General features: G+C 36.6%; 1 protein-coding gene across 1 annotated transcript in view; it reads right to left on the bottom strand.

Annotated features, from left to right (window-relative positions):
* MEOX2 (mesenchyme homeobox 2) overlaps positions 1–24,566 on the bottom strand; it is a 68,715-nt gene that overhangs the window by 1,515 nt on the left and 42,634 nt on the right. Inside the window, exon 2 of the mRNA XM_075557592.1 lies at positions 16,329–16,501. Within this exon, the coding sequence (XP_075413707.1) occupies positions 16,329–16,501 (173 nt within the window). The remainder of the gene's footprint in view (positions 1–16,328; positions 16,502–24,566) is intronic.

Genomic DNA, 24,566 nt, shown 5'->3' with positions numbered 1-24,566 from the left:
GGAAACCAACCAAAAGAAATAGTCAAAATCCGCAACAGAAGGAATACAGTGCTGTCTGTGAAGGTTGTAAGTTCCAGGGGACTCTAGAAAACATGACCAGAAATTAGAGGAAATGTTTTAATGTTAGTATTGATCAAACTTTTTACCCACTAAATGTCTTAGTCAAAGAATAATTTTCAGAGCAACAGTGCATGTCTAAAGTGACACATATACAGATATCTGTGTTCCTTCAGTCCGCTTCTTCAGTCACAAACCTTTATTGGTCCATTATTTCTAACAATGAACCCGACTTCTTCTGAGGTATTTTTTTGTTTGATTGGGCTTCTTTAGCATTCAGCACTTTAAATTTTCTCAAAAACAGGTGATCCTAATCATTTTCTAAATATATGGTCAAACATATATAATTTTGTTAAACTACAAACAAATGCTATGTAATTCATATTAATTTAATAGAAATATGATTCCCATTTAAAAGATAAAATTTCCTAATATACTTAAAGTATATTAAATAAATTGCTAAATGAAACATGAAATAAGAGTGTGATAAATGACTGCCCATCATCAGAATCAGAAAAATATTGTCATCATTCCATCTTCTTGCTAAGGGGTGTTTTCACATTGTATTTCTATCATTGTGTGTCTTTCTTACACTGACCTGAGGCCACGTGACCTGACCTGAGGCCACCATAACCATGGATTTTGTGTTGGACAACCCCAAGCCTTCCTGAAAAATGGACTCCAAAAGAGAAACAGCCCTTGTCAGAAAACAAGGCACTAAGGAATTATTTTTGCTTCTCTGGGGGGTTATCAAATTGGAATGGTTTGACTATAGATTCTTTGATCTTCTGATACTTAAACAATAGGCTAAACCATACTTTCTTATTGCTGCATATTATAAACAACATAGAAGATTCTCCATTCTCCTGACCATGAACATATCAGTCACTTTCTTTTTCAAGCATTTACAAAATGCATTTCTGTTTGCATGAACATGTGCTAGAACTTCCTTTGGTGTTCGACTCAGGAGGATCATAGACGGATCTTATAGGGTTTATGAATGTTCAATTTAACAAGAAAAAAATATTTCCCCAGGTTGTAACCATGTATACCTTTACCCATACACCATTATGAAAGAATTCACATCTTTCACAAATTTGAGATTATCAGTCTTATTGTTTTGCCAGTACAGTGACCTGGCTGTTTATATGCTTACTGTGCACTCCCATGGAATAAGACAGCGTTTTAAACTTTCATAAATGACGTGTGTTTCTTCTTTTATGTATGCTATGTCTTCTTTGTAGTGATTTTAAATTTTATTCTTTATACCAAAACCTAAAACACGAAATCGATTCACTGCCATTGATTTGATGTCAGATCTGACTCACCCTCTGGAAGAGGGTACAACTGCCACGTAGGATTTCCCAGATTGTACATCTGATGGGAGTAGATGGCCTCGTCCTTCTCGCCTGGTGCTGCTGGTGGGTTCTGACAGGGAACCCACTGCCCTGCCAGGCCCCTTTCATTAATCATAGATTTTCTAAAATTTATCATGGATGCTTATTTAATTAATTCATTGTTGTTATATAACTGCTATTATGGTCTCTCAATTTATAGCCTCCCTTCCCCCAACCTGACATGGTTAAACATTTATCTATCTATCTATCATTTATTATAAAGAAAAGATCTAATTTGAACTCTTTCTGTATGGATTAAAAGTTTCCCCAGAACCACTGATTACATAGTTTAGCCTTCATACAATGACCGGTCATAAATCAAGTCATCATATATACATGCACTCTGTATTTTAGTCCCTCGGTCAACTCTCCTATCCCTGTGATAAAACTACTTTGCATAAAGTACTGAAAACTATTAGGGTTTTTTTAACCTATTGGGAAAGTTTAATTCTCCAGGTTCATTTCTCTATCATTAATAGAGTCTATTTTCATTTTAGAAAAAATATCGCACTTTTTGTATATATACAATGCTAAAAAGAAAGCAGAGCAATGTATTAAATATTCAAAGGTGTATGCATTTCAGAATACAACAGCACTAATTATAAAAATTAGCATAATTTTACCAGACTTGCAGCATCAACCATTAAACCCTTTGTGACTCATGGACCATCTATAGTTTCCACCTCTCGGGTTCTGCGGGAAGCTTTTATCCCACTTCTGGTGATTGCTACCATCTGGTGGAGGCCTTTGTGACTGCATGAATCCAAAGAAATGGATCTCATCCCACCAGCCCTAGCACCATAGACCCTAAAAACATGTGTCCCACTAATTCATCAAAATCCATATTACCTAAAATATGTTTTCCACTTTATTCTAAATGCCATCTATTACTGAAAACACAATGTTTCCACCAACAAAAACACAAAGTCAAAGTGAACATAATTCCATTTGAAAGGTTTAAAGTGAGGTGTTTCTAAATTTTTGGAGCATCAATTGCTAACCATCCGGTGGTGGTTGGAATCTGTGGGAGAACGAACCGATGATCTACTTCCATAAAGATTATAGCCAGAAACCTGCCCTGGGTCCCTTCTACTCTGTCACATGGGAGTTATGACTTGCTATCCAATCACAATTACTGGGGCATAATGGAACCTGGTATCATACATTGCACATGCAAAGACAATGGTAAATATAATAAAAACCACTTTTTAAAGATAGATTCAGAACTCAGAAGAAACTAACTAGTTTTTGTGTTTACATCGTACTGTTACTTAACAAGAATGAAGGATACATCTTTTTTGTTCCATACTACTTAGGGATAGATAAAAGGTGTTATGTGCCCATGCTCACAATCTTTTTCAAGATAATGGTTAATATTATACCTATTCCATGGATAAGGAAGTGGAGCGACTCAAAGGTCAAGTGTCTGTCTCAGATTACACAGATGCAAAATCGTGATGCCCGAGTTTAACCCGGTGGTTTGGCTCCAGATGCTGCTTTTTATTCTTATACTTCAAACTCTTATTTTGTAAGACATTCAGAATAAAAAAAGCAATGTATACAAAATATGTGAATTCCATCCATATGATTACTGTCATTCAGGTAATTCTCCTACTCAGTATAATTAGGTTTGCAAATATGACACTGTTTTCCTGTGCTATAATTTAAGTAATTATGCTACTCAATTTAATTACCTTTGCAAGTTTGACATTGGATGTTGTATTAGATCTTTTCCACATGAGTTGGGTTCTACCCTTGGCTTCACTTCTAAGTTTTTGTGTGAATTTGAGAAAATTACACTTCTCTCTGCCTCAATTTTCCTATTTGTATTATTGGAATAATGAGCCTTCAAAATTCTCTATAGAGACAGTTTCCTCACAGACAATCCCAGATGGGGCAAGCACATAAGTCATCATCATCTTCTTCATCATCATTGTCACCAAGACTTGAAACATCCAGCCAAAATACTCTTGGCAGAAAAATGGGAGGAATAGATTTATTAAAATCTATAGCTATTTCCTTTCTGGGAGGAAGGGGGATAGTAAATCTATAATAGTATAAAACCTGCGATGTGCAATTCTAAATGTAATGATATGGTTTACTATATAGAGAGAGATGATAGGCCATTTTGAAACCCAGGTGGTGCCGTGGGTTATGAGTTGCTCTGCAAATCACAAAGTCAGCAGTTTGAAACCACCAGCTGCCCTATGGGAGAAAGATGAGGCTTTGTGCTCCTGTAATGAGTTACAGTCTAGGAAATCCACAGAAGCCGTTCCAGTCTCTGCTATAGGGGGACTATGAGTTAGAGTCGACTTGATGGCAGTGAGCTTGGAGGGGTTTATGTTTTGTTTTGTTTCATTTTGGAGAGGCCATTTTGCAAAGTTTCCTATGTTTACCATATGAAATTTCACCATTTTCAAATTTTTCAAAAAACAGACATTTAAAAAAAACCAAATCAGTCAATAATATTTAATGTCTTTATATACTAATATTTATTGCGTTAGCTAATGAGTTGATGATAGTATTTGATATATTTGTTGCTAGCATTTTATGCATTAACTAATGATTTGACGGCTAGAGTGACCAAGGAGTTAGTACCAGAATGAAAACTGGAACCGATGTAGGCGGAGCACATTTTCTAAAAGCTGGAAGAGTGCAAAAATTCAAAGAACAGTTCTAAATTTATTTTTGAGTAAGCTATAAAATGTTCACTCTACACACAAATGGTAAAAATGTAAAAATATACTGCCTCCTAGTTGATTCTGATGCATAAGTACCCTCCTGGCATGGCTTCCAGAATGATCAATCTGAATGGGTGCAGACAGGTCTCATCTTTTTCCTTTGGAGCAATTGGTAGGTTTGAACTACCAACCATTCAGTTAGCAGCTGAATGCTTAACCCACAGCCCTAGGAGGGCTGCTCATACAATACGAAGGGAAAATTTTTCAGATTAATCCCATAATATATCCAAAACGTACAAAGATAATGGCATATGATAAACTAATATTGCAAATGTAGTAACAATACCATGGCAGATTTATAAAGAAATTACGTAGCTTAATACTGTATCACTTCATCAATCCAGCTTCATTTTTTGTTTTTGTTTCTAAGACAGCAAGAGTATAATCATCCAAATATCTGTCATTTTATTTATACGAATTATTCCCATGATTTTGATTAAAATGTACATTTATCTTACGTATAAGAATCAGCATGTGCTAGCTATGCATTGTGAAAAATATTTGCACATTTCATTAAAGGCATGGCAAATCTTTTTAATTGGTCAGACATTAAGCAATGTTACTGATGCGTTAGGGACAGGTATTGTGTCAGATCAAAGGTGGGAGAGGTTGGAGTGATGGAGGTGCAAGACCCAGGCCCTACCTTCTAGTTTGTCCCGGTCAAGAAAATCAAGACATGTAAATAACCGAGATTTTTACTCAATTATGCTTACAAAACCTTAGTCATATACTGAAATGTAGAAGACTAAATTATAGTTTAACTCCTGTTCTACGACTATCTCTATACTGCTTACTGTTGTAGTTAGGGCAACGGTTCTCAACCTGGGGGTTGCGACCCTTTTAGGGTCAAATGACCCTTTCACAGGTCGCCTAAGACCATCAGGAAACACATAAATATCTCACAATATATAATTGCATATTGTTTTGTGATTAATCACTATGCTTTAATTATGTTTCATTATATCCAGTTTGTAACAATGAAAATCACATCAGATATTTACATTACAATTCATCACAGTAGCAAATTACAGTTATGAAGTAGCAACGAAAATAAGTTTATGGTTGGGGTGGGGGGACACCACAACTTGAGGAACTGTATGAAAGGGTCGCGGCATTACGAAGGTGGAGAACCACTGCTTTACGAGATTCCAGCAAAGGGCCTGTAGAGGCATAAAACTTTTTAACCTATTCTTAATGTTGTAAACAGTTATGCTATCACATAAATACTAGAGCCAATGATTTACTTTCTCTATAATCTAACACTATGCTTGCTGTTGGCATTCTGTTCACCTGTGAATTTTTATTGGCATCATGTAGGGTAGAAATTATATCATCAGGCATGGTGTACATTAGTGAAATATCTCTTCTTTTGAGCATGATACATAAATATCCTTTTTAAAAAATACATGGTATTAAAGTAGATTTCATCCTATGGTTGAAACTGTTTGGGAAAGGAATGGGTAAGTGAGGTGGCATTTTTTTGTTATACTTAAAGTTAAAATAAGAGTCAACTAAAATGTTTTGTTATGTGATACAATCAACTCAAGGGCCTGATCAATGTACAAATACTATTGCTCATGAATTTGAAGCAATAGTATTTACATACTTTTAATACCTTTCATTACATAAAATATATTTTCAAGAGAGCTTCATAAATATAAAAGGAATTTATAATAAACTGGTGCTGTCTATTAGGGAATACAATGCTCAGCCATTAATTTTTACCATTTTTATGGTTTTTGTTTAGTTTTATTTTATTTTTTAATAATAAAATCATTTTATGGGGGCTTGTACAACTCTTATCACAATCCATACATACATCCATTGTGTCAAGTATATTTGTACATTTGTTGGCATCATCATTCTCAAAACATTTGCTTTCTACTTGAGCCCTTGGTATCAGCTCCTTATTTTTCCCCTCCCTTCCTATTCCCCCTCACCCATGAACCCTTTTATAAATTTTTATATTTATAAATTATTATATATAGTAATTTATAAATTATTCAGAATTTATTATCTATATCTATCAATTTATTTATAAATTAGACTTTTTTATAACTAAATTATTTGTGATTTATAAATAAATTTAATAATTTTAAAATTTAAAATAAGTTTTAATTTTAAATAAATTAAACATTTATAAGTAAATTATAAATAAACTATAAATCATTTACAATGTATAAATTATTATTATTTTAATAAAATTTTCTTATGAAGAAGTTTATATTTCTCTGTCCTATTCAATTAATTATGGGTTGGAACCAACTGAATGGCGGTGAGTTTGAGAGTCAATAAATTATTGAGGATGCTCAAACTGCTACTTAGCAAATAGAAGAACAATTATTTCCATCTGACTCTCTTTTGACTAAAAGAGCTGCCAAGATACTTTTGCTATAATTCATTTGAATGAAGTATGTAGTTTTGAATCAAATCATATTTTGTCTTTAAAAAGAATACTCTCAGCAAGAACTTTCACTGCAATGTGCTATGGATTGGTTTTAATTAGTTTTGCAATGATAACCTTCTGTGTACTAGTTGAAAAGGTGTAATACCTACACTTTAAGGTTTCAAAATATTTCAAAAAAGAAAACAAATAAAATGTGCATCTGCATTGCCACACAAATTTCCAATATGGTCAAAGAGGCAAATGGGTGGATATAAAAATAAATCTACCCATTTTTATGACCCTATGTATCCATATTTTTTCAATAAGCAAACAAGCACCTTAATGGAAACCAAGGATTCCTTCATGATCACTTATATGCCCTGTGTAGGGATCTGTGTCAGTTCATCTCATTTGGGACATTGACTAAATGGCTACGCTGTTTCTATATTCCTCTAAAAATAACTCCCGAGGAGCAATTCATGAAGGCAGGGAATTTGTCTATTCTGTCCACGGTTTGAAGGACTTACATGAATTATTGAAACCAACTTGAATGATCATCTTGAACATTTAACTTAGTCTCTGAAAAGATGTTTAATAATAATGACATATTCTAACCAACACACACAATTTTTACTCATAGTCTTTACTTTAGCCATTGTTTAAATAACAGAATCCTACTAAATAAAAACATTTGGTTAAAACTTAGAAACATATTATGCTTATAAATCCAGGATAGTAGAATATTAGTAATTTCCTATGATTCAAATACTGAGCTATATTCTGATTGTTTGGAGACAATATTAAATTCCATAACCTGGAGCTGTCACTATTTCATATATTGTAAGAGCAGACCTGATAAAGATAATTATTACTAGTTTATACTCACTGATAAAAAACAATCAATACTTTAGAAACTGGATCAAGTTGTAAAATGAAAAAAATATACTATCAAACCTTAAAAATGGAATCTATAAAGAAATTTAGGATTGAAATTATAAATTGAGTGTATATGAGTTTTCATTCAGAACATTAGGAGTATAGAGGTCAATTTTAACTGGAAGATGAAATCTTTAAGTCCAAATAAAATAGCTTGTTCAAAAAAAGAGATATTTGTTTTACTAATGTGCACAAAAATTGGTGTTCCAGTTTTTGTCCAAGACGACGCCAATGAACTATTCATAAGATGAAATGAATGTCAAAGTCTCGAGAAACTGTCAGTTGCTTTAAGCCTGTGTGTATTATTTTACAGTAATTATAGAACACACACACATGTGTATGGCTATCGAGTCATTCCAAGTCATAGCAACTACATAGTACAGAGTATAACTTGGTTTGGAGACTGCATATCTTTACAGAAGTAGAAAGATCTGTCTTCTGCTCTCTATATGAGTACTTAATGGATATGTCTTTAATATTGAAAAGGGTAACACAAAAATTCCACTAGTGCTTCAAATTTTCCATAAACGTTTTTTACAATAACTTTTAATAATGTGAAAACATCATTTGTATTAAAGAATACCGTGTAAAAGGAGAACATAGAATCTTCCCTCCTAGAAGCATTATTAGTGTTCCCTTTTCAATGATGCGCTGTGGTATGTTTCAGACTTTCATTGCTAATTTGTTAATCGCATTAAGTGTAAATTGTGTTTGCCCCTTACTGAGGGAATTAGAGAAGAAAATTTGGCAACTTTACAGACTTAGGGAAGAAATTATTCCTATTTCTTTCATTATGTGAACTTGATGATGGCTGACAGCAATAATCTCTATCACAAATTGTAACAAAATTTCTAAATTAAAGATTTATTGTGCATATGTTAAAAGAAAACATCATTTTAGAATTAAATAAATCCTTAAAAATATTATTAGAACAATGAGTAAGAGTAACATTAAATTTTTCTGAGGATTCTATTTATATATTATTTTAAACTCGAATGCATTGGTAAAGAGTTAGGAATCAGTTAGAAGTTCCTGAGTAGTGCAAACAGTTAAGTGATGGAGTACTAGCCAAAAAGTTAGTGGTTCAAACACACCCAAAGGTGCCTCTGAAAATGGGCCTACAGGTCTACTTCCAACCTACAGAACAACTCTCCTGTGAAGACGACCCTTTACCCACCAACCCATGGCGACCAACAAGAGCAGAGCTTATTTGTTCATGTCTTAAACTTTTTCTTTATACAAATATTCCTGAAATTACATAAGGAACAGTTTGCAATTTCATTCAGCTCCTCATAGATCTTGGTCTATCTTTCTTACTCTACTTTTCATATATTATATGAACTTTTGCTTTCTAGAATCCAAAACAGTTCTGAGGCTGACTTTTACAATTCCCAAATTGTGAATATCGATGTTTCATAATAAATAGCATTACTCTGCAAGATCTCATATCATTTCTAAGATTCCCTGCCATATTGCCACTATCAGCTCCTCCATTGGATACTACAGATAGTCTTCCAGTTTGGAGCAAAGCCGTCTTCTGAAATAGCAGGTACTCTATCAATCAAGCAAGGGAAACACCTTACTGTCTTACTAGGTGACCAGTGACTACTGTCATTGCGTTCCTGTTGACTCATAATGATTCTATGTTCACCAGAAGGAAACACGGCCCAGGAATGTGCCATTCTTTTAGCTGTTGCCATGTTTGAGTCAATTGTTACAGCCAGTGTACCCACCTCCCTCATTGGGAGTCTCTCTATCTTTAGTTAACCCCTGCTGCACCGAGAATGAGAATGTCTTTCTTCAGGGACAATGTTTGCCACCCTTGCTTGTAAGGAATATTCCAGTTGCATGTTTCCTACAAAAGTTTGCTAATTCTTCTGACACTTCATGGCACATTTCGTGTTCTTTATCATTACCATAATTTAAAGGTACCAATTTTTTCCAGTATTCCTTATTCCTTGTCCAGCTTTCACATCCTGATGAAACTATGATTTGGGTCAGGTTCACCTGAGTGATCAAAGTAACAGCTTTGATTTTAAGAAATATCCAAAATCACTGGTGACCCAGGGAAACTCCCCTGAGTTCACGCATGCCATAGATGGAGTTGTATTTCCCCCAAATAAGCGTCAACTTGACTGGGATACCACTCTCTGATTTGGAAGTGATGCAATGATGACATGTGACAATTACGTGATGATCCCCCACAGCCAATCAGTTGTATAAACCGATTAAGGATGAACTGCAATAGCATTTCTCCTTTTGAAGTTCTGAAGGGGAGTTTCCCTGGGATGTGACATGAAACACCTGCTATCTTTCAGGATATATAAGGAGAGAGAAATAAGGAGAAAGCAGGGAAGCTTGTGTCATCAGGAAAAGAAGTCTGGAGTGGAGTGTGTCCATCTGAACACAAGTTCTGTCTTGGGAATCTCCTAGATCCAACAGAAGATTGATGCCAAGACACATGAAGATCTCTAAACTATGCTGGGTCGAATGATTCTTAAAAAAGTAAATGACCATCTTCCTAAACAATAAAAAAGGTGTTCCCTGGAGCAGATACTGTGAACTTGAACTTCTGGCCTCTCAAACTATGATCCACTACACTTCTGTCAAAGCCATCGACTTGTGGTACTATACAGAAGCACCAGATAATTTAGATATAGCACTGTATTTTCTCCTAGAGAAATAATTTATTGACTAAAAAGCAAAATTATTTTTTGCTTATATAATTTATAAGCATAGACTTGCAAAGGAGTACTGGGGGAGGGAAACTGGGTAAAATACAAAAAACATTACGCATTTGATATTAGGGAATAAAAACCCTCTCCTTTGTGGTCATCCAATATATAGATGACTGCTTTGGAAATGCGTGGCTTTGGGACATTCCATGATTCATGAGTAACAAATAAAGCTTTGCCCCTTTCATTTCCGCTAGTGGAATATGATCTGACTAAATGAAATTTTCCACTTATATTCACAGAGGTATCATAAATTCGATCTGTTTATTCCAGTAGTCTTCGGTAGTTTACCAATCTTCAGCATTATATCTTTGATTAGATTTATGAAAACAAGATTTTATGTAGTTGAAGTATCTCCTACTTTTCCAATATGTGGTACCCATATTTCCATGAAGATCCCAGTTCTGCATTCCTTTTATACTAACATATAGCTGCTTTTTCTTTCCGCCCACTGTGAGATACCGAAACTATGGCAGAAGCATTTAACGTGTGTGAACTAAAAACCCAGAAAAAACTTTTCAAACTTATAAATGATATGGCACAGGAGAGTCTAGCCTGAATTTTTAAAAAAGAATCATTTTATTGGGGGCTCTAACAGCTTTCATCACAATCCACACATCCACCCATTGTGTCAAGCACCTTTGTACATATGTTGCCATCATCATTTTCAAAAACATTTTCTTTCTACTTAAGCCCTTGGTGTCCCCTCCTCTCCTCTCTCTCATTCATGAACCCTTGATAATTCATAAATTATTTTTCCATGTATTACATGGTCCACTGTCTCTCTTCACCCATTTTTATGTTGTCCATCCACCTGGGAGGGGGCTATATGTAGATCATTGTGATTGGTCCCCTTTCTCCCTCCACCTTCCCTTTCCTCTCCTGGTATTGCTACTCTCATTATTGGTCCTGAGGGATTTATCTGTCCTGGATTCCCTGTGTTGCCAGCTTTTATCCGTACCAGTGTATATGCTCTGGTGTAGCCAGATTTGTTAGGTAGAATTGGGGTCATGATAGTGGGGGGAGGGGAGCATGGAAGCATTAAAGAACTAGTGGAAAGTTGTGTGTTTCATCGATGCTATACTGCACCCTGACTGGCTTCTCTCTTCTTTGTGATCCTTCTGTGAGGAGATGTCCAATTGTGTACAGATGAGCTTTGGGTCTCTATTCCACCCTCTCCCTCATTCACAATGATATGATTTTTTTGTTCTGGGTCTTTGATGTCTGATACTTGATCCCATCTATACTTCATGATCACTCAGGTTGGTGTGCTTTTTCCATGTGGGCTTTGTTGCTTTTAGCTAGATGGCCACTTGTTTATCTTCAAGCCTTTAAGACCCAAGATGCTACATCTTTTGATAGCCAGGCACCATCAGCTTTCTTCTCCACATTTGCTTATGGATCCATTTTGTCTTCAGGGATCATGTCAGGAGAGCTAAGCATCACAGAATGCTGGTTATTAGAACAGTGTTCTTGCATTGAGGGAGTACTTCAGTAGCGGCCCAATGTCCATCTGCTGGCTTAATACTTAACATAAATATATGGACATGGATCTATTTCCCTATTGCTATATAAAAATATATTTATATATGTTCATGCCTGCATTTAGGCCTCTATAAATGTCCTTTGCCTCCTAGTTCTTTCCTCTATTTCCTTTTACTTTCCTCTTGTCACACTATCATGTTCAGCCTTCTTTTGGGTTTCAGTAATTCCTCTCGGCTACTTTGATCTTAATCAAGCCCGACTACAGCCTGACTTATTCTTCACTATAGTCTTAGTGGCCCTTCCAGTTGAGGATTATGAGCCATTGATTGAGAAGGATATATGAAATGTGTTTTACAGGACATGGATGCATGGTAGAGTTAAACAAAATAGCATTATATGTTTAATAATATTTAAAACTCTACTTTGCTCTAGTGTCTCAGTTTTCATTTAGCAAAAATATATTCTTTGACAACTATATGTTAACATGGAAATACTTTAAAGGCTCAATGTCTTCCTCACCTTCTTTTTCTTAGGCCAGATGGAGTTAAAAGTATTTACAGACTTCCTTGAAAAAAATGTAAAGATTTTTCATTGTGAAAGACACAAACATAACTGTCTTGCATTGTTGTGATATTTTATGATGGTTTTTCATGAAGGGATTTATAATATTTGAAACCTGATTGATACTTAATGATTTAACTATATTTTCCCTTCAAAAAAGACATTAATTACTTTTGCAAAATTTTACAGTGGCATAACAAAGGATCTACCTAAAACATATCTGTTCTCATAAAATTTCTAAATGAAAGCATGCACCAACATTACTTCTGTTTGAGGAATACATTTTCATTAAAGAGAAAATTATTTCTATTAAACAATTCTGCACTTAATAAGTTGTTTCTTTCCCCTTCACATTGTATACATATAAACTCTATTTCTGCATTTGGATATTTTGAAAGCCTTTTACAAAATCAAACTTTTCTAAGAAATTTTAGAGAATTCTATTTAAGCTAAAGGAAAGCATGGGACAACATGAGGCTCTAATACATTTACAATAGCCTTGTGGTCTTGAATAGAGGAGGTTTTTAACATCTGGAGTGTTTCCCTTACTGTGAGTGTAACATACCTAAATTGGGAGCAATAACATTCATTGACTCTGCAACCTTTGCTTCATATATGTGTATATATATATATATATGTATTTATATATATATATCTTCCAAATTCTTATTTTTAATATAGGTGCAGATTAATTGTAGACATTTGCTGAATATTTGGTGCCAACAGAAACAGTCTCCCGAGAATTTCACAATTGTTGATATTTGGCCAATACTTTACTTTTTCTATGAACTCTAACAAAGACGCATCCACGTGTGTTGAACAAGAATCGAGATCGAGGAGCTGCGCTGGAGCTGCTAACCATGAAGCAGGTTCAAACTGGCAGCCACCCCCGCGAGAAGGATGAGGTGGTGCATTCCTGCAACGATTCCCGTTTTCTGCAACCCGTAGAGCAGCTCGTTTGGCCTACAGGGTTGCTATGAGTTGAAAGTCACTCAGTGACAGTGGGTTGAATTAAACCGTTATTGTGATATGAAATAACTCATGCAAATACATAGTAAGATCCCTCCATGCCCCCGATGTGAGGTAATAGTTGTGTTCTACAGAGATTTTTTTTTTCATCTTCCATATTCATTAAAACGTATCAGCCTACTTAGGGGCGGGAGGAAGCTGACTGTTTCATAGAAATGTTGTGTGAAAGGGAGATTTTTACTTATCTAAGATTACACAATTTTGAGTGTCAAATTGAAAATTGTTATTCAAAATTTTATAAAATTCAAGTGAGAAATCCTCTAAAGACTTAGTTTTGATGTGAAATGTAGATATCACATGTCACTCTCCATTTCACATTAAAAGAGCAAGTAAAAATTATGGGCTAAATGATTTTTCTTGCATAATATTAATTTCTTGAGCACCTGATTCCCTCTCAAGGTTTTTGGTTGTGCTTTGTCCTGTGAAGTCATGGCTTGATTTTTTTTTCAGTACTGGCCTCTAATGAATCCAAACTCCCCGTAACACCTCCCTTAAGTGGTCCCTTTCTACGTTACCATTGAGTTTGGTCACAAAATTTACTTTGGCCAATGCGACATTAGTAAACACCACAGAACTAGGACGTTGGGAAGTTCTTGGAGTCTGATTTCCCTCTCATTACTCTTGGAAATATGCAAATCTTAGGAAATACGTACCCGTTGGATGCAGTACATTACGGAAATAAGAAGCTAGAGTTGGTTTCCAATCTCTCATCATCGTGGAAGACCAGCACCAGCCTAGTCAATGTTCAAAGTGCATGGAACTCAGACAAGTTCTCCCGAGGCATCCCACCGAGATGAATAAACTCGCCCTTAACCTACCAGCAGACTGCAGCTGCCTCTACGATGGAGGAAAACCCAGCAAAGAGCTTCACAGAGATAGCCCCAAACCCTGATTGGATTCTCAAAGTAATGAGCAAATAAATTGGACATGGGTGGGTAGTTTAGACTAACTGATACAAAGTTAAAAATAGAACTTTTATAACAAGAAAAACTTAAAATTGTGTGGGCACGTGTTTATATGTACTATGGTAATAATTTATGGGTGTAAATGCAGGCTATTGTTTGACAACTACGGATATTTTCCAAGAAAGACCCAAAATATCTTCAAAGTCTCCAAACTACATTTACAGAGCTACCTCTAAAAACAAAGTTTCCATGGGCAAAGAAGGAAAACTGCTGCGCCGTAATCAGATAATGACAGATAACTATAGGCTCTCACCACGTTAGCAACAGAGAATCTGGACTTTGCTCTTGCTAGGAGCTCAGTACTCATCTCCCATCATTTCTATAGATTAGAAACAAACCCTAGTTTCTTATTTCCTTAATGACTACATAAAACCTGGTCACATTTCCTGGAGTTTACTGTCTCTATGGAAGAACATCAATTTATAATACCCACTTCCTTATTTTCTTGATCCCAGTTAAATATAAAATAAAAATAAAACAGATGTCTGATGATGTAGATTTTGGACCTTGCTTTGTAGCACACCAAATGCCGAACACTTTTGGAGGAAACTGTATGTAGCTTTAAGGAAAGGAAAATGCACCCCATCGCTGAGGCACTAGCCATGATACTAAATAAAATATAAACGACCAATGAATAACACCAGATTTAAGTATTTTTCTCTATGTTTCCACTATCTGGAAATCTCCTACCAAAAGCAGAAATATAGAAAGCAGCAGAAGGAAAGCAGATGATTTAAGAAAGTGGGGAGAATAACTTGATCTTCTGAGAGATCTATTCGTCCACACCCTATTGATGTCTCTTTGATTTAATGAGATCCCTGTAGGAGGTGCCTACAATGAGAGAGAACATGAGCCTCTAGCCCTAAGGGTGCGAATCCTAGCTGTACTGTCCATAAAGATGTTTGTATTTCTTTTTCAAGAATATTTTTCTAAAGATTAGCAACTGCTAACCATCAACAGTGAGCTAGAGCTTCCTGAGGCAAATCAGATTCTATACAATGAACAGGCTGTCCACTACAGGGCCAGATCATTCCCATTCAAATGAAATTCAAGAAAGTGATTTAAATTACATAGTTCTAATTAACTGGGCTTCACATACCATTAGTAATTGCAAAGGGATCAGAATTTTTAATATCTGGGAATCTATGACACGAGATTTGTTTTGGGTTTGGGATAATAAAATTTAAAAATACTTTGGTTAATGGGGCAGAAACACTTTCCAATGACCTAGTTGGTCTTTACCCCATTCCACTCCCTTGAACCTAAGCTGTATTCTGTGATCTTTGTTTTTTTATTTGCTACATTAGACCGAAAAAAAGTAAGTAATATGGGTCATTTCTACATGAGAGCCTAAGTCTTTTCTACATCCTACACTTTCCATCTACATCATATTTCAAGATGCCAGAGATTCAGAAGTGGTCCCTGGATGATTATTTAAAGTGCTAAATGTGAAGAGTTAAATGAGTAAATAATGTAAAATAATAAACTTTTTTTTTCTTTTATGTTAGGCCATTGGGTTTTCTAGTACCATAAACAGTCTTGAAAACCCACATGCAGGTGTGTGTGTGGGTGGGTGGGGGGGCTGTTATAAGTTGATGTGCACTTGATGGCAGTGAGTTTCTTGAAGATTTGAGGTTACGTGTTAGTGCAAAATACTACATTCCCTGTTATAAGAAATGCAGGAGATCATCATGGGGTTGCCAGCTTTTCATTTTGCCAAGTAAGGAGATGTCCAATTATAATCAAAATCCTCAGTATAGACCATCATTATAAAAAAGAGAAAATAAATTTAAAAATTTAAAGGCCATAATTCTAGAATAAAGGATAACCCCTTATTGGAGTGAGTCTGCTTTCTTTAAAATAATACCATATAATTCTCTGCTGGATCAACATTTTATGCTGAAATAATATACCAATCCTCCAAATGGATAGGAACCATAGATCTAGATATTTCCAAAAGAAAAAAAATTTTGAAAGAACACTGTCTGCCCAAAGCAAAGTTCAAAATGTCATCGAATGGCAGTTCCCAGTTGTACCTGTCTCTCCGTGAGATCCAGATTCACGGCGATCTCATATCGCCTCAGCCGGGTCAGATAATTATGATGAGCAAACTCTGCTTCAAGCTCTCGGATTTGTTCCTTGGTAAACGCTGTCCTTTCCTTTCTGGGTTTGCTGTTGACTTCTGACTTATAGTTTCCTTCCTGGGAGTCTGAAATAAATATATACATATACAAAGAAGATGAAGCTTTATTCATTCAAACTCACAAATCATTCTTACCCAAAATGTTTAAGTAAACACTTTTCTATTCATTAAGCTCTAGGAGACCTAGAAACCAGAGACTTAGAACTGTTTCACGTCAACGAGGGAAGATCTATGAGTGTCACATCTTGTTATCTGCTCTTCACTTACTATAGCCTAACCTAAATAGACAATTTTCTACTCCTCTGACAAAATATATATAGGAATTTTAACTCATCATCATAATCTTAGATGAAAATGTTTAAAGTGGCTTAGCTCACATACTTGAGTCTAAGTATGATTGAAAGCAATCTACCTAAAAGATAGTGAAATTCAGTAGATAAATATTAAGACAATCAAAATTTGGGGGGATAATTGAACGCAAAATGATCCCGTTTCTTCAGCACAATAGCAATATGCTTAAAATAATAATAAAACTCAAATCAATGCAACATTTAGGAATGAAATTGTGTTCACACAACCTAAAAAGTATATTCTTATATATGTGATAAACATGACATAATATTTAAAATCAACTGTCAAATCATTTAAGGCTGTGTAGCAATAATAGTATTTGGAACATACCACCCTATCAGGCTTCTCTAGTGTGATTAATTATCACTTCTCAAGTGATAATTAATGTCACTGAATTTATAATGAAATGTGCAAAAACCTAGAATTATAAAATCAAAAGAGAAGAACTCGCTGGGCATTTCTCAAGCTAGAAATCTTAAGGAAAAAATTCAAGCCTCAAGTTCCAATATTGAATAAATCGAATGTAAATAACGGAATGACCCAGGAAGCCCTACAGGAAGACGGAAATAATACACAGTTGCTATAGTAAAAGCAACCCTTTGTCATTCAGCTACCTGGGGAGGTTGCATGTGAACAAGGACTGATACTTAAGGAAGAACTTATTGCGGAGGAGGAGGTCCTAAATGAACCGAGGCATTTCTGAAAGCCAAGGCTTAGACAGGATTCTACTTGAGATATTTCAACAAATAGAAGCAGTGCGAGAAATGCTCCCTCTATGCCATGATCAATGCCAAGAAATTTGGAGCAATTTGGGGGGAAATCACTTAAAAACATTTTTCAGCAATACATCTTATAGAGAACTGCCAGAAATCCAAGATAGATTCAGAAAAGAACATGTCACAAACCACTGTCGATGTCAGGTGGATCTTGCATAAAAGCAGAGGATACCAGAAAGATGCTTACAAGAGTTTTATGGACCATGCAAAGGTATTTAACTAGATAGATGCTAGTAAATTATAGATAGTATTACAAAGAAAGGAAATTGTAGTATACTTAACTGTGCCCATGATGAGTCTGTATAGAGACCCATAAGGAGTCATTTAAACAGAGCAAAGGGATACTGCACAATCTAAATAATAAAAGGTGTGTGTCACAGTTGAATTCTGTCAGCATAGTTCTTTTGTGTTCTTAGAAAATAATTCATGAAGCTTAACTATATAGAAAAAAAGTGACATTGAGACTAGAGCAATACTCATTAACAACCTGCAATATGCAAATGACACAACCCTTCTCACTGAAAAGCAAGAGAACTGGAAGCAATAACAGCTGAAGATCTAAGAATACAGTTTTCAGTATTGGTTATACCTCATCACAAAGAAACCAAAGCTCCACAATTGACCACTAATCAATACCATGATAAATTGATAAATACATAAAATATTGTCAAAGATTTAATCTTTTTCAGTTCGACAAATCAACATCTATAGGAACAGTCATTGAGATATCGAGTGACAAATTGCATTGGGTAAAGATATTGCAAAAATCTCTTTAAAGTGTTAAAAGGCAAAGATGGAACTTTGAAGACTTGTAAGCGTGCCTGATGAGAGCCATGGTATTTTCCATAGCCTTGTATGCATGTGAAATCTGGACAATGAATAAGGAAGGTGAAAGAAGAACTGATGTGTTTGAATTGCAGTGCTGATAAAGAATATTAAACACACGGGAACTTGCATAAGAATGAACACCTCTATGTTGGAAGAAGCACAGTCGGAACATTTCTTAGACGCTCGGATGGGAGATTTCTTCACACACTGGGCCCCTGTGTCAGATCATTTCCGACAGAAGAACGTCATCCTTGGTAGAGGCTCCACAAAACAGAGGAAGACCCACAAGGCGATGAACTGGCATCGTGGGTGACCACAGCGACAACAGACGGGCCACGGCAGGACGGAGTGCTGCTGAACCGAGTGTCGTGGCGCACTGTGTTGCTATGAGTTGGAACTGGCTGACAGGCAACAACACCAGCAATTTCTAGATCCTCATAGGATCCCTGAGAGGTAGATCAGAAGTCTTAATATTCTGAGCAGTGATTTTGTGTAATAAAATATATATACCAATATATACGGTACCAATCTAAGCTAATCACATCGAGATAATTTATGAGCAACTTATCCATTATAGAATAGCATAATCAAGATAAAATATCATGTTTGTGCTCTTGGGGGAGTTTCAATATTTTAATTATTCTTGAGCATGTACACCCAACAAATTTTGACTCTATTCAATGGGTTGACAATGTAATCTCCTATGAATCCAAATGAGAGAATGATATTGGAAGTATAATGCGTAACCAAAAGTTACAAAGACAAACACTTTGATTTTTCTTGAATGTTTGCATTTGTTTGTTTTTTCCATATAACAAAACATAAATGTGTCCAGATAAACAAAATACATTACTTTGAGAGGTCTTCTGATGTTCTGTCTGTAGTAGGTCGAAGGAGAGGGAGTCTACATGGAGGAAGGCTCAGGATAAGTGGAAATCCAGGAGACAAGACTCACTCCTGTAATGTTTGACTCTTAGTAAGATCTAGGTGGCCAGAGGCAGCAATAGGTTTGCATCGAGATTGACTGTTTCACGGACTGCTGCACTGGCCATGTCCCAGCCCTCCAAAACTCACTGACCGAATTTCTAGTCTTGTCACTTATCCCCATGTTGACTTGCTCTGCACCTTGGTAGGGTCTGTAGGGCCTTATTCAGCTTCATTCAGCATGATTGCATCATACAATAAGGCATTGGAATCAGGTGAGTTATGTAATAGATGATGTGTGAACTCCCAGATAGGTCATATTGACACTCTGCCAGTTTACCTGGCTCTCCGTGGAAACTGCAGTCCATCATGCTCTCTCTCTCTGTGTCTCTGTCTCTCTCTGTCTCTCTCTCTCTCTCTCTCTCTGTCTCTCTCTCCAATACCTATGTTGTTGGAAGCATTCAGCTCTTCTGGCATTGTGTGCGAGAACTTCCAGATGACTGAATTTTCTTGCACGTTTCTATGGACCCCCCTGGCAGACCGCAAATGTAGTCAGAACGCGGCATTTTCAGATCTGAGCCCTTCTCCCAAGGATCCATATATTCACGTGAATTGAAAGACTTTCTGCCAATTGGAGCCACGCGCAGTCTGAAATCTGTGGCTAATTATTCTTGACGTGGGACCATTCTCTTTTCCTTGAGGAGAGCAACTTTGGAATTTGACAGCAAACCCAGAGGGTTCCCCCCTCTCATAAGACATTCAATGTGAATGACTCATGGTTAGCACACTCCGTTATGTAAGCATGAATGAACAAATTCACATGGAAGATAGCCGTGATTGGCTGCTATTAGGGTTTGTTTTCTTTTTTAAAAAACAAACATCTGTGACATTTACAGTACTACAAAGTACTTCATCAGTACCGCTCCACCTCACAGAAACATACACCAAGGCACACAAATCATGGAACAGTGCTGGAAAGGACAACTAGGTACCAGGCCTCGGTCCATATAAACTCTCATTGTTACTAGGAATGCATATCTTTGCTGTGGTGAGGCATCCACAGTTGGTCCTGCTCAGGGACCCTACTGACAAAGAGGAAAACATCACCCGCCTGGCAGCACACGATCGTGGCACATTATTGTAACCACGGTGTCAGTCCATCTTGGTGAGGGCTTGCCTCTTTTTACCGATTGGTCTACTTTGCCACGCATGGTGGCCTTCTTTAGGGACTGGTGTCCCCTGATAAGATGCACAAAGTGGACGAGGCAGCACATCCACCCTCCCATCTAAGGAACATTCTGACTGTCCTCCTAGGGCAGATTTGCTCATTCCTCTGGCATCCTGGGTACTTTAAATACTCTCGGCCAACATCAAAATGTAAGTGCATCATCAATTATTTTCCGACTTTCTTTTTTTTTTTTTCCAACTTTCTTATTCACTGTTCAGCATCCGTAAGCCTTTGAGGTGAGTGAGCATGTCCTGGCTCGGGCCAGGCATGCCTCGGTCCTCAATGTGACCTCTTTGCTTGTTTAATACTTGACATAGATTGGTTGAATGATTTGGCCAACACAGTCAATACATTCCTTGATTTCTGGGATGCCGCCTCCGAGGGTACTGATGGTGGCGCTAAGCGAGATGAAGTCCTGACAACTTCGCCGTTGTCTGTTTACCGTGCCGTGGCTTAATATTCCAGTCGGGGGCACCTGCGTTTTCTTTATGTTGAGATGCAGCCCGGAGCGAGACTGTCATCAGGAGGTGCCGCAAGTCCTCTTCCTTTGCAGGAGTCACCTGAAAGACGGTGGACCGCCAGTCCTGCCGTCATAACGCTGTGTTCCCCCGGCATCGAATCCGCCTCCTCCGGTCACACTTGAATCAACAGGCTGAAAGGGCTCAGCCGTGGTGCGCGATTGCCTGGCTTTGAAACGTGCGGTAGCTTCTGTTCAACAACTGCCTATTGTTCTTTACACAGATTCCATAGAAGCACAATTAAGTATCCAGGAATTAATCTCCTTCATAATATATCCGTGACCTGTCCTGTTTACACAGTCAAACACGCTTGCACATCAATATAAAACAGGTAGGTCTTTCAACTATGTCCATGCTTTCAGCCAAGATCTCTGATAGTCATTCACCTTGCATGACCTTGCTGCTCTTTGAAATCACAATGGCCCAGCTTCCTACAGGATAGTAAACTGCATCTCACCCCAGTAAGACAAAGGGACAGAGAAATGGTGAAGGAGCATGTAACAGAAAGATTACGAAGCCATTGACTGGATTTAAACAAAAGCCTGGCTACCATTCAGCATTTAAATCCAAGAGCAACTTAGTGAAAGTCTGGGATCCAAACGGTCATTGCTCACCGAGGAAAATCCATTCACTATAACAGAGCCATCCGCAGTTACCCGTACAAAAAGCACGGATGGGATAACTGAATTATAATCACTTTGATGAGGAGTGGCTGTGCCTCTTGACGTGATTATTAGAGCAAGAAAAGGTCAATATGCTTGAGGAACACCCGTTCCCAGCTGAATCCTATGCAGTTTTATCCTCTGTGTGCGAGTCCAGGTGTATTTCGACACAGTCTCCCATTTCCCCACTCCTTTAAAAATGATGCACTTGGAATTACATCTCTGAGCTTGTAATCCTATAAACTTGGGTTCTTCTTTTTTTCCTTTTTATTTTTTTAAAATCCCTAGAGAATTCTCATTTTCTGACCCCAAGTCTCTGCTACTGTCACCGGTTAGTGGGGCATGGGTGGGAGACTTGGATGAGGCTTGTGGCCAGTATCACAACAGCTCCCATCTGTTTCCCAGCTGTTTCCACTGAGGCAAAACTCAGCTCCGTTTTCTTCAACCTCCCAAGTCTATGCCAAATGGTAGGTGTTGAGGGGGAGCTGGAAATTGCCTTCCTTGATTCCCTACGACCACAAACGAAACGTCACCATCTGTACAGTATATTTCAGTGTAAAATATTACAATTGTTGGTTTTCGTCTCAGGTACTTTAATGCACATGTGAGAGCACCCTCACACTGCCTCGCTTCTTTGAGGAAACATTGACTTATGTGTTCAGGTAGAGCTGCCAGTCTCGGGTCCCTAACCTTTTGCTCCCTGGGACTACTCTAATGGAAGAAGTCTGCAATACTTCCGCGGAGGATAAAAATTGCCCTCCAAGGATCATTTATGTCTAGCGTTTAGAACTTCTCCACATGTGACTTTTTATTTCCCCTAGTGCAAGAGGATGCCAAAAGATAATAATGTTTTATTGAAGACAAGTAATGTGAGGACTTGGTTTGCTCACTAGCAGCCCAGCATGGTTTTTAGCAAAAGAGAAATCTTGAAGTATGACTCGGTGTATTTTTGGCTACCCTAAGTAAACGTACTAACTTATTTAAATGAAGAACATAATTTACCTATGTCTGCAAAATATCAAAATGCAAAGGGGCATCTGTACAGCTTGGATTTAAATGAATTCTTGTTTCATATTCTGAAGAAAGAATGACTACTAAACCACAGCTTATTTGAGTCTTTGGCTACTTCTGTATCAGTCTTTTAAAAACTGTTCAGAATGATAGACCTTCTGTCAGTTTATTAGAAATGCTCTGCAAATAATAGGTATAGGAAACTAGACAATAACCATCTTTATATAGGCTGGAATATAATAAGAAACATTATATAGACTAATCCATTTGATACTAGTAATTTTCACATTACACGGGAAATTGCCTTATTTATGATAAATGTGTCCAATTTGGTGCTCTAGCTTTCTGAGCGAACATCGCAGCCTCCAGAGTTGTTTTGCTTCTTTCCAAAGTAAACCACCTTCTACTGGGGTTCTGCCTGGTCTAGCCAGTCCACTTTCAGGATGTGACAATTGTAGTTACAGGGAATCACTATTGCTGATGACCACTACATAAATCCGGAATAGAAATGAACAGGGAACTATTTATTATTTCTTGCACCTTCAATTTGAAAATAAAGTACAGATGGGAAAATAGTTTATCTTTACTTATAACACAAGCCCACATTTCACATAAAACAAAACAATTTTCCATGGACTCATACTAAATTCTTATACTAGTTGCTTTCAACATGGAAAAAATATCTTACCTGCTGAGCTACTGATTGCCAATTGGTGAATCTACTGTGTTTCTCACTATCTGGCCTCCCTGCTCTATTACCACTACCTCCTGATATCCTGCCTGCAATATTAAGTAAGTCAGATGAATCTTGATTTAGTGAAATACAGGTAGAGAACTTTTTACTGTATTCGCACAGGCAATGACAGGTTAAAAATACATTTGTAAAGTATATTATATTCATTTTCATAATGAAATTTAGTTCTCACATTATGAGCTACATTTAAAGGTGAACTGTGTATAGCTAAGAATTTTATAGAAGAGTCCTTTGATTTTAGTTTAGAGATATGAATTTTTCATATGCTTGTGTATGTGTGTATTCAACCAAACCTACGTAGGTGTTTAGGGCAAGCTACTTACATAAGCAAACATTATAATCCCTAACTTGTTTCTCAAATCATGCACTACTTCCTATGTAATGATGTAAACAGAGAAAGTATTAAGAAGGAGATGCTGTATAAAATGTTATGAGACTTTTTATTTAGATTGCTTCTTAGAATGAAAGAGTACTTTGGCAACCCTGATTTCCAAAAATATCTCATCAACAAAACAGTGTCCAGGCTGTAAAAATGTACTGCAGTGTAAACAGTGAGTAAGTAAATGGTCGAATTTACATGGCTTGACTGAGTACGAGTGTGTGTGAAGCTAGACAACTAAAATTAGCACAAGATTATTCTCAAATTGGTACTAACTGTGTAGCAGCCTAATAGGAAGTTGAACTCTTTGGAAACATAGACATGATAATTTACATAAAATAATATATTCATGAAAGTCATTAGATAGTGATGTTTTCTCAGAGGAGATAGTAGTTTTGTCTTAAGTCTTCCATTGCAATCCCTGGGATAAACTTGTCAGTATCAGTAACGTTTTCCCTTTTCCCTCCGCTATAATTTTAAAATGCTGGAAGTGACAAATATTTACTCAGTTTAAAATAGGTATATAATCCATAACTTGATTTAGCTCTCTACCTATTTTGTGTCTGACAGCCTAAGAATCCAGTTTTTCTTACAGTTTTCTTCGTGTAATCTCATTATTTCTAAACAATGAGACTTTAACAGTTGAGTTTATTTAAATTTTATCATCTTGTACTTTCTATGATTTCTTGTTTATGTAATT

The sequence above is a fragment of the Tenrec ecaudatus genome, chromosome 9 (genome assembly GCF_050624435.1).
Source record: "Tenrec ecaudatus isolate mTenEca1 chromosome 9, mTenEca1.hap1, whole genome shotgun sequence".
Classification (NCBI taxonomy): domain Eukaryota; kingdom Metazoa; phylum Chordata; class Mammalia; order Afrosoricida; family Tenrecidae; genus Tenrec; species Tenrec ecaudatus.
The sequence above is the reverse complement of the archived record's forward strand: the minus strand, read 5'-3'. Positions and strand labels throughout refer to the sequence as shown.